This window comes from Pundamilia nyererei, unplaced genomic scaffold (genome assembly GCF_000239375.1).
Source record: "Pundamilia nyererei isolate P.nyererei 1_Seehausen unplaced genomic scaffold, PunNye1.0 scaffold00124, whole genome shotgun sequence".
Lineage (NCBI taxonomy): Eukaryota > Metazoa > Chordata > Actinopteri > Cichliformes > Cichlidae > Pundamilia > Pundamilia nyererei.
Window position 1 is genome coordinate 866332 of NW_005187525.1, and position 11768 is coordinate 878099.

The 11768-nt window shown below is 42.2% G+C and overlaps 1 protein-coding gene across 1 annotated transcript in view; it reads right to left on the reverse strand.

Moving 5' to 3' along the window:
* Window positions 1–11768, reverse strand: part of cemip (cell migration inducing hyaluronidase 1) — a 132853-nt gene that overhangs the window by 49035 nt on the left and 72050 nt on the right. Inside the window, exons 9-10 of the mRNA XM_005742891.1 lie at window positions 8674–8795; window positions 2619–2766 (exon numbers count right to left, since the gene is read on the reverse strand). Coding sequence (XP_005742948.1) covers window positions 2619–2766; window positions 8674–8795 — 270 coding nt within the window. The remainder of the gene's footprint in view (window positions 1–2618; window positions 2767–8673; window positions 8796–11768) is intronic.

Genomic DNA, 11768 nt, shown 5'->3' on the forward strand with positions numbered 1-11768 from the left:
CCCCTCAGGCAGGAGGCTCCGGTCCATTCGCACCAGAACCTCTCGCCATAAGAACAGTTTCTTCCCCTCATGTTGGACTCATGAACAATAACCGTACGACTGTTCCCACCACTAACATGTATATATCTATCTGCTTAGCACTTTTAAATTAAATTTTATGTTTATTTAAGTGTTTGTTTAACAGTATGTTTGCACTAAGTACCGAAGCAATTTCCTAATGTTGTAAACCTGCTCAACATTTGGCAATAAAACTCTTTCTGATTCTGACACTTATGGTCACACATGGACCCTGTATAGACACCTTATAAATGTCCCTGAAGGCTGATGATATGGTTTCACAGACAAGGTCAAACTGATGGTAGAAAGTGTAAATTCAGCAGTAATCTTTTGTCAAATAACTTAAAATGTTGATGGAAGTGAGGCTGTGGTAAGAAGGACCCGGCACTCGGGAGAACAGTGTTTTGATTCACCGCTGCCCTCTTCACACACACCGCACAGCTCTCTCCACCAGGACCCGGCTGCTACCTAAACAGGGAAGGAGTGGTTGGTGTGATGGCTGACAGCTGTGCCAGTCGGCCTCCTCTGGCACTGCCCCCATGAACATACTGCTCCACCCCTTCCCTGCAGCTGAGCCACAAACCACACGCCGCCACTGGCACACCAGATATGATGGAAGAAGTGACGGAGGTCAAAAATGCTTTTTGCAGCAGGCTGTAAACATGCCTTTCACTGGTGTAAGTTTGGGCATTTTGAAATAGGAGTCTGTGAGGACCAAAACACTTTCTGAACTGCAGACTTTGGACGTTCTGTGTTAGCTTTTCCCGCCCTGCACTTCCCTGCTTGTAATGGGTGAATGGTAAATGGACTGGTTCTAATATTGTGATTTTTAGCTGAGAAACAACTGAGTCTTTAAAGTTATGAAAGCACTTATTAACCAGAATAAATCTTTTCCTGAGATCACATCCTCAGCTCAGAGAAAAGCCAAGCAGACGCTTTCGTAGAATGACAGCTAGCCTACAACTGTAGTTTAATGCGTTGTGGGAGCGTGTTTGCGGGGTAAATCACAGAGTGTATAGAGTGCTTGTAGCCACTGTCAACCTTGACAAAAGACAACACTCGAAAGCCCATCTCTATATAACAAAAATATAGGGACAAGTCCAGACAAAGGACTGTAAATCTCTGCACAGATGGAGCTCCATGCATTCCAGTCATAGCAGCCCGCCCCCACAGAACATGTTCTCTGAAGCACAACAAGATTGTATGTCTATAGAGACTCAGTGGCCACTGTATTCAGCTGCTCATTAACACAAAGATGTGATGAGCCAATCACACGACTGCAACTCAATGTGACATGTAGACGTGGTCAGCAGCCCCGTTGAAGTTCAAATAGACCATCAGACTGGGGATGAAAGGTGATGATGGCTTGTTTGTTGGTGCCAGATGGGCTGGCCTGAGTATTTCAGAATCTGTTGATCTGCTGGGATTTTCCTGCACAGCGAGTTCTCTTGTTGATAAAGAATGGTCTAAAACAATAAGAATATGCAGTTAGCCACAGTTGTTTTAGTGAAATGAGACATCGCAGAGGTCTGAGCGGAACGGCCAGAATGATTCGAGCTGTTAGTAACAGAACTTTAGCTCAAATGACCACTTGTTGCAACCAAGGTATGCACAAGGGCTCTAAACATAATATGTTGATGTTCTCTTTACTGACCGCACTCGGTGCTACCCCTGTAAACAAAAAGGGGGAACCGGGGCTACAGCTTGCATGGGTAGCAAAATTGAACAACATAACATTGTGAGTTTAAATTTCTGTTGCCATATTCAGAAGGCATGCTCTGAACTTAGCATAATCCACATGAAAGCAGGCTTATTACAAATTCATAGAGCTGATGGTGGTGTAATGGTATAGGGAATATTTTCTTGGCACACTTTGGACCCCTTAGTACCAAGTGACCATCATCAGTGCCAAAGCCTACCTGGGTATTGTTTCTCACCCTCCCCTTACAACAACAGTGTACCCATCTTCTGATTGCTGCTTCCAGAATGATGATGTGTCCTGTCACACAACTTAAATCACCTGAAACTGGTTTCTTGAACATAAACAATTTTAAACTGTATCTTTGTAGCTAGAAGTGTGTCACAAAAATATATAGTTTGTTCAAATCTATTTTGTTGAGTGTACAAAAGATGCAAAGGCAATGTAGTCTGACAGGAATAAAGTATTTCTATAACAACGACGTGATTCCAAAGAGCTATTACCCCAAAAAGGGGCATATCTCAGCCTGGTCTGCAGTGCATCCTTAAAATGAAGGAAAATGAAAAACAAAAGACAAAGCAGGCAGAAAACTACCTACAGATGATCAATACCTGAAATTCGTGTTCTTAAGAAATAAGAAAAGACCTGATGCAGGACCTGCGAGCTATGTCTGGACCATCAGTTTATCAAAGCCTCGTCAGAAACGATGTCAGTGGCTGTCAAGAAGCCATTCTTAAGGAAGGGAAACAGGGCAAAAATGCAGGGGTATGGTGTACTGTGAGAAGAAGTCTACGAGTGGAAAATATATACTCGTGCTACGCTTAAAGGTATAAACACAATATACACAGTCAAATGATTATACCTAGTTTTCCACAGAGGAAGCGGACCCTGTAGTTGTGACACAGGCCATGAGTCTGGTCTTTGTTGAGACAGACAAAGCCATAGTCCTTGTGTTTCTTGTGGATCACATCTCCCGTCTGGTTGGATGGAATGCCGTCATGGGTTTCAGCCTGGACAGTGGAAACATGAGAGACACGTGGATAAAAAGTGCTATTTTTACATTTTGCGACACACTGTTGGTTTTATTCCAGCTGTCAACTGTCCTCAAGAGGACCGTCTCAAAATGTTGGGCAACATGCTTGCTCACAGCTTGAGAGAAAAAGACAGAGAAATGTCTGGTGACTTGGCAATAGGACATTTTCTTTTATTGGGTGGCTTCTAAACTTGTTTGTTTTCATAAACTACATCTGAAATTTGTCTGCTGGCTGGCTTATGTTATTGGCAAACAGCAGGAATTTCATAAGGCCTCCAGCATACAGGCCTAGTCCTCAGTGTTCCACGGCTTCCTAATCTGTCTAGACACAAAGACTTACTTGGGCAGAGTCCTACACACATTTTTGGAACTCTAACCTCATTCATTTTCAAACAGCTGTCACAGAAAGAATAGCATGCACCTTACTTAATTATTTTAGCCTACTGATAAGGTACTGGGGCCCAACAGCAATGCTGGGGAAAGTGGTGCAGCAGCATGGAGCAACACAGCGGAAAGGCCAGCGTAGCACAAACTGCCAACTCTCCTTGTTTTCATATGCGGTTTCAGTTATTTAATGATAATCTATAAATTTATGTGGTAACCTTTTCTTGACCGTTTCAATTGCTGTAAATCCCTGTTTCTGATGAAACTTTCCAACAGGGGCAATAATAAAACTGTGACCTCTTAAACTCAGCAAACTGTGCTGTGGCCACTAAAGCGAGAGGAAAGTATAGACATTTAGCATCTGGCACTGAGCCTCTTCACATACCTTCAGGATGTGTCAGACAATCCAAAACAAATTTGACCCAAATCACACAACATACTGGAAGAACACCACTTGGCTGCTAGAACTAGAGATCCTGCTGTTTTAGAATGAGAACGGCAAACTTAGGAAAACAGACTGTCACGGTTCTGGGTCATGTTGACCCAGCTTTCTGTTTTTCATGCTTTGGTGTTTTTCTAGATTATGATTTATGATTTGATTTATCAGTGATACTGTTTTGATTATGAGTATTATTTAGTAGGCTTTGGTCAGTGTCAAGTCTGTCTGTCTCTGTCTAGTCCGTGTCTTAGTAAAGTGTGTTTTGTTTCCTGTTTTACTTTGAAGGTTCTTGTTCCTGTCTGATGTCAGTGTTCCGGCTTTGCTCTCCCTGTCTCGTTAGGTCTTATTTCTCCCAGCTGTGTCCCCCTTCTGTCTCTAATTCCTTGATGACTCCTCAGTGTATTTAAGCCCAGTGTGTCTTTGTGTCAGCGTTGTGTCGTTAACGGCGGTTCACCCTCACTTGCTGGGTGTTCATGATTTCCAGTCCTCCTGCATCTCAGTTTAGAGTTTTGTTTGCTTTTGTGAGTTTTATTTTATGTTGAAGTTTTGTTCCAGCAATAAAGCTGCATTTTCAGTTGAAACCTCGTTTCCTAAGAGTCCTGCATTTTGGGTCCACCACTCCTGCCTGCCACACAGCCGACCATGACACAGACGTTGTCATTTTTTCCGTGAACCTGTTCAGAGGCACGCGGGCTCTCTAAATCTTCATCATATAAAGCCCCTCTCTAAATCTTCATCATATAAAGCCCCTCATAAGAAAGAAAGCCAGAAAACCTAAAACTAATTTTTTATATATTTTTTTCAGTTCAGTTCAGCAAAGAACAAACGGGAACTGGTAGTATGGGTGTTGGAATCAGCATGCCAGAACTGCAGGCCTGGCATCACATGGAAAGCTAACAGCTGGCTGTGACATGTCCCAGCAGTACACTCATGTTGCAGCCATGTTTGACTGAGGACAGATCTGTTCGTCCAACTGGCCAAAGACAACTGCTCACAGGAGCAGCCTCAGCTGACCCCGGTGTAGTGACTCTTCACTGAGACACTTTTAACCTGACTTTAGCATTGCTAGAAGGTTTTTGGGCTATCCTCCAGGGGGCAATTTACTAGCATGGTTTTATTTTAGTCACAAAATCAGGCTTCATCTATTATTGAAATGAAACTTGCCATTATATTTGAAAGGTTACAGTTTGTGGCACATCCAGTGAGGAGGTTGATTTCCTTTTGCAGTGTTTTAAGTGTAGCAGAGTTATTTTTATGTCTTACTTTGATCTAGTATTAGAGAAAGATTTTATTTTAAATTTCCCTTATTTTATCCATAGAGTCCAAAGTTTTCTTTGGACAATAAAGACTTGATTTTCAGTGGAAAACCTTAAAAAGAAAACCCCTGGGCTTGGGGGGCTAATGATGTAGGTCAGAGTCAGAGAGACTTTATTTATCCCCAAGGGGAAATTAAGATAGATACCTAGACCATACATGCAATACGCAAGCATCACATTGGGGAGACGGGTCAGGCTAGGCCGACTGCACAAGCAGCGACCCGGGAAAAACAAGGAATGTCCACGTGCTGCTTCATAACATGGAAAAGTCACATGACATGCAGGTTAAGGATACATGAAAAGATCAGCAAGCAGCAGTATGGCTCCAGGCCACTACTACTACTACTACTAGATGTTTACTTTGAGAGTGCTGATGCAGAAGTGTAGAGAAGGTCAGAAGGAGTTAAAGCAGTTGCACTGCGTCTTGTGGATCGAGAGAAAGCATATGGTATTGTGCTCAGAGAGAAACTTTTGTACTGCATAAGGGAGTCAGAAGTGGCACAAAAGTATGTGAGGGCGATGCAGGACAGTGAGACACTTTTAAGGCGTGCAAAAGGAGTGACAGATGACTTCAAGGTGAGGAGGGGATCATATCAGGAATCAGCTGCGATCCCCTTCCTGTTTGCAATACTGATGGAGAGGCTGACAGATGAGGTCAGGCTGGAGTCTCCGTAGGTTGCGGTGTTTGCAGATGATATTGTGATGTGTAATGAGACTAGGGAGCAAGTGGAGAGGTTGAGATATGCTGTAGGGAGAAGAGGAATGAAACTCAGCCAAAGCGAGACAGATACATGCGTGTGAATGAGAGTGAGGTGTAACAGTGGAAAAACAAGAGGTAAGAGGTAGTGAAGATAGATGAGTTTAAATACATGCCATCCAAAAGGTGGAGTGGGTCGAGATGAGTGTCAGGGGTGATTTGTGACAGAGGGATAGCAGCAAGAGTGAAAGATGGTATCCTTGCTATGATGTCTGGTCTGGAGACAGTAGTACTGACAAAAAGACTGGAGGCTGAGCTGGTGGTGGCAGACTTGAATTTGCAAACAATTCCTTTGAGAGTGACCAGGATCGACAAGATTAAAAGCAGCAGCTCAAATTGAGCGGTTTGGAGACAAAGTTAGAGACACGGCTGTGATGGTTTGGACTTGTGCAGTGGGACAGTGGATATAATGGGCAAAGGACATTGATGATGGAGCTGCCAGGCAGCGAGAAAAGAGGAACACTTCCGAGAAGTTTAATCGATGTAGTGAAGGAGGAGATGAAGAGGGTCGGCATGACAGAGGAGAATGCCAGCGATTGGATAAGACAGAGGCAGATGATATGCTGTGGTGTCACCTAAAGGGAGAAGCTAAAAGAAGATCAAGATATGGTACAAGATAATGTCAGGGTTACTGTAAATCATCTAAAGCGTAGTACAAGCTGACAGTGAACCTGTATATAAGCAGAATTACTTCTATTGAAGAAAATCGACTGTTCAGTGACAGATCTAAGCTTGTGACCTTGTAAACGTGACAGAGGAAGATGGTTACAAAGAGATGCATAAAATGCCTTTTCAGTCAGTGATGATCTAGTATTATTGGTGAATTATATCAACAGCAAGCTGACTGTATAAAATGTATGAAGGTCGCACAGAGATTTCTACACTTCTTAGGAATAGGACAGCACATTTCTTTGTTTCATTTTGTTTCCTGGGGCCAGCTCTTTGCTCCGATTTTAGAGCCATGAGCAATGCAATTAAAGACCATCCCTAGTTCAAACTAAAAGGCTAAACAAATCACAAACTATTACCAGACAACTGAATAAAAGCTGCTTTGTGATAGCTCAGCCTCCTGTTTGTTTTATGGTTTTATGGTGATTTACACCACTCACCACTATGATTAACAGCACTGATTCCTCTCAAGGATTCCTCAACAATTAAGAAACTGTCACTCCTGTGACTGTTATCCCTTTTTTTCTTTTCACTTCTCAAGTTAATTTTCTTTCTTGTAGAACTATGATCTAAGTATAACTTGGTAATGTGGAAGATATTCATTAAATCAAATCAGTCAAGTCTTTGCACATTAATGTTGTTTTTTTAACAAGACTCGTGATCACAATGGGCAAACATACATTAATATTAAAAATCTAAGCACATTTAATTTAATTAAAGGAAGAACAGCAACTCAGAAACAAAGTGGTAGGACCCATAAACTCACAGAGTGGAGTCAGCGGATGCTGAGGTGCATGATGCACAGAGGTCACCAACTTTCTGCAGTCAGTCCCTACAGACATCCAAACGTAGATCCAATGAAAGAAACTCTAAACGATTTAGCGTAACAAGACATTTTGGACAGTTTTTTTTCTCCCAAATTTGTGGGAACAGCTTTAGGGATGGCCTCTTCCTGTTCCAACATGACCGGACACCAGCGCACAAAGCAAGGTCCATGCATGAGTGAGTTTGGTGTGGAAGAACGTGACTGGCCTGCACAAAGTTCTGACCTCAGCCCAGAAAGTTGATTGTCTTCATGTGGCCATGAAAACAACACCACATCCAGATGAACAGAATCTGATTTGAGGATTTGTTTACCTGATGAGCATGAATCAAGACCTTTGGGATGAATTAGAACGGTGACTGTGAGCCAGGCCAACGTCAGTCTGACCTCACAAATGCACTTTTGGAAGAATGATCGAAAATTCTCCAACACTCACAGACCTTGTGGAAAGCCTCGCAGAAGAGTTGAAGCTATTAAAGATTCATGTGCAGATATAATGGTAAACTCTATGGGTTAAGACTAGGATGTTACTCAAGTATGCATGTGAAGTCAGACCAGTGATTTACAATACTAACCACATAATATGCCTTAATATGATTGGTGTGACTGGTGCACAGCTGGGGGTTATATTTCTTGCTGAAGTGAAATTTGCATTAATAAATAATATCTACACAATAAATGTAAGAAAAACAGCTGCGTGAGGGTATAATACAAAAATATGTTTGGGATCTTCTGCCTGACAGGTGTGTTCACCTGTCACAGAATAGAGAGTTATTATACAGCTTTATATCAACGGTAGGAATGATTTCCAGATGGATTCTCTACGGCAGCACGGTTGAAGGAGCTGGTATGCTTTAGAAGTGTGGAGCAGTTTGTTCAGTGACTCGAAGGAATCAAACCTTCCAAAAAGTTCAGCTTTTGTGAGTGCCTTTCTGAATCATGGCCAACCCACTGAGCTGACCACAGGTGGACTCACATCAGTTTGCAGACGTCTGACAGATGATCAGATGGCTGCAACAGATCACCAGTGGAAGCTGGACGCAATACTTATGCACGTGTTGTATTTCAATTTTTTATTATGTCACATATGTAGAATTTTGACATGAAATATTAATTCCATCCACTTTGGAGGTTGTAACGTGACAAAATGTGGAACGAGTGAATACTTTTTGGATGCACTGCAGTAAAATTCAGCAAGTTAACATTAACGCACACATCCAAGCATAGATGCAAGGATGGAGTCATTAACACATTAATAGTGAGAACTTTTAATTAGGGACAGTAGTAATATTTGAAATTGAACTTTTAGGAACCAACGTTGGATCGTGAAATACACACTGAATTTATTTCTTAGTATTTTCTGTGAAAGATAAACTCATTTCATTTAGATTCCTCTTTTTCTTGAGCGTATTGATGCTTAATTGCATTGTCTTACTCCTAATGAAAGTGTCACTTATTGTAAGTTAGGTTGTGTTGTTCTCTAAGAATATCTTTACCTGAATGTCCAGCGGGCTGCTACATAGGCAGTCTGGATAGGCCTTATGCAGATCAGACAATTTCTCCCAGTCTCCAGATCCCCTTTCATTATCCCTGTCAAACCAGTTTGACCATTCTGCCTCTGTAGACACAAAGAAACACAAACACACACTTCTATATTGGTGGGAAGATGATGTGGGGATGACATCACCAATCAATTACAGCTCGGACAGAATACCCGGCGCCCAAATGAAATACTGGAGAGCTGAGCTGACATAACGACATACTGATTGATTGATAATACTTTACTGATCCTGAAGGAAATTGGGTTAAGGCTGCTGGCAACCAGCGCCATCTTACCCTTCCGAACATACATACATTACACAAACATCACATAGGGAAGACGGGTCGGAGAGGTAGAACAATGGAAATACACAATATGAGGAAAGACGGGGAGAAAAAAGGACTCCACCCAGACTGATATCAGATCAGCTCATCTGATTAAGAAAATAAATGGTGTAGCTCGGGTGTTAGAACAGGTCACCTACTAACCAGGAGGTTGGTGGTTCGATTCCTGGCTGCTCTGTTCTGCGTACCAAATATCCTCGGGCACAATACTAACCGCATGTTGCTCTCCGGTGCATTCAGTGGTGTGTGAATGCTAAAAATATTTTCTGTTTTAAGTCAACACAAAGCGTTGTGGGGATCCCCAGGATTTCTCTGGCAACAGCTGAAGAATGACCATATTCTGCAGGTGCTGCCGTGCAGCGTGCTGACTAGTGTCCTCGCTGAACTCTATTACAACCTTTCACCATAATCTTTGCCTCAGCCTTCACTTACTTTCTCTTCTTCATGTCCAGAGTTGTCCTACAGACTACTATCTGATGCTGACTAACTACATTGTTGCCTGACAGCAGCTTGCAGTCTCCTGTCTCTTTGAGATTGCACCTTCTGTCCACCTGCATGCACCGTTATCCACTCTTATAGGTCATCCTATGTTCCTCCCTCTTCTTAAAGTATGTTTTCAACAAAGCCATTTCTATCCCTTTTGAAAAAATTGCTGCCATCTGTCCATCTGCATGTCTCTTTTTAACCCACCCGTGAGAACCACGAGTCAGCTCAGATAAATGAGGAGGGTTGCGTCAGGAAGGGCATCAGGCGTAAAATCTTGGGCAAATTAAACAAGGTGATCATAAAGAACGAGATTTCCAAACTGAACAGACTCTTGAAATGATTAAGTGCTTTGGGCAGGTTTGTGTCAGAGGAAAGACCTTTGATTCCAGATCAGACACCCTGATGGTCTTGTGTGAATTGAAGGGAACCTGATCTGGTGTAAGTCTTCTTTCTGAGGTGCATCTTTGTGAGGAAGCAGAGCTCTGGCCCTTATTTTTTTTATAAGAAACTCCTCTGCCACTCCTGATGAAGACTTTAATAAACGGCTGAAAGAGCTAAATGAAGGACTATGGACGGCCCTGAAGCTCTGCTGACTACTACTCAACTACCTACTAACGCTACCTATTTAGCACACCAATATATTGCCGATGTATATCCTCTGTGTGGGTAGTGGTAGGTGTTTGGATATTGGGAAGCGATTGTTTCTCTGTTTCTTAGTACTACCCACACAGATTTAATGTAGCTTTTTCCTGAGCAAGAGCTCGGGATAATGTCGCACACCTCTGTTTCACCAACGCCTTTTCTCTGTCTGCACGATCTGACTGGAGAGACATTATGTAGCACAAACATTGTTTTCCCACTGAAAAGATGTAGCACTGACGAGGCATTAACATAGCTTATTGACACAGCAAATATAGTCTATGTCAGCAATACGTTGCTGCACTTTGTTTGATTGAACACAGTTTACTGACTATATTCCTCTGTAACACCAATGTTGCAGCGACAGAGGTTGGAGTCGAGATACTGAGTCTATACTCCAAGCAGGGGGGGATGGGCTGTTTATTTGTATATTTGTCCCTACAAAATGCTTTTGACAGCAGAAAATGTTACTGCCTGTTGGTGAGGTGAGCAGCTAATTAGCAAAGCAACCAGACTGTAAGCTGATAGTAGCTAACACAGCCTGGCCTGGAAGATGGACAGCAATCAAGCAATGCTCAGAGTATCGTGGGGATGCCAGGATTTGTCTGGGTGTGTTTATTGTATCTCACCACACTGCATAGATACCTACAAAGAACACCAGGTTCTACTTGGAATTTAATATTTCCCTGTAATAATATTGTTACATGTTCTGCCTTGTCGTTGCACTAAGCTGTAGTGTGAATCTTAAACACAGAAGTCCTTCAGATATGAAGTCGTTTTTTATTATAGCACAATGTGCCATTGCAACACTTGTGCAGGACATTTACTGGTCAGAAGCTGCCACAACTACCTCTGTGTGTCTGCAGTGCAACAATAGTACCCAGTGTCGATAACATGAGCCAGTCTGCCTGAAACAAAAGCACGAAGATTTTGCTTGTGTTAGCTATGTTGCACCCCGGCAGCCTGTAACAATATAACAGTTTGATGGAAAATGTTTCTATGTTTTAAAAAACATGGAGCATTTCTTTCATTCTAGAGTAGCCATGTGGCTACAGCCAAGATAACTGCTAAGATGTAGCACAGCCCCACAGCATGTAACAGTGATCACAGGAGTGTAGTAAAGTGATGTTTTTCCTTCTCTTAACTGCTAACAAATGTAACGTGTTGCTGGCTTCATGACCTCAGCTACTTCTACATCTTGCTCTGTTCTGTGAATGCTTCCATTTCGGTCACATGTGGGAATTCTTCCATTTTACAGCAGTTTCTGATGTCTTCAGTGTCCACGTGGCTTATGTTATGTTCCCAAAATCTATAATGTGTAATTCGTTTAAACGTTCAAATTACACATAACCAGGCTAAGCTAGCGATCGTACAATTAGTAAGTAGTAATGAACAATGGTTTGTTTTTTTGTTTTTTTACATACAGTGGATGCAAAAGTATTCGGCCCCCTTGAACTTTCCCACATTCTGTCACATTACAGCCACAAACATGAATCAATGTTATTGGAATTCCAGGTGAAAGACCAACACAAAGTGGTGCACACGTGAGAAGTGGAACAAAATCAGACATGATTCCAAACAT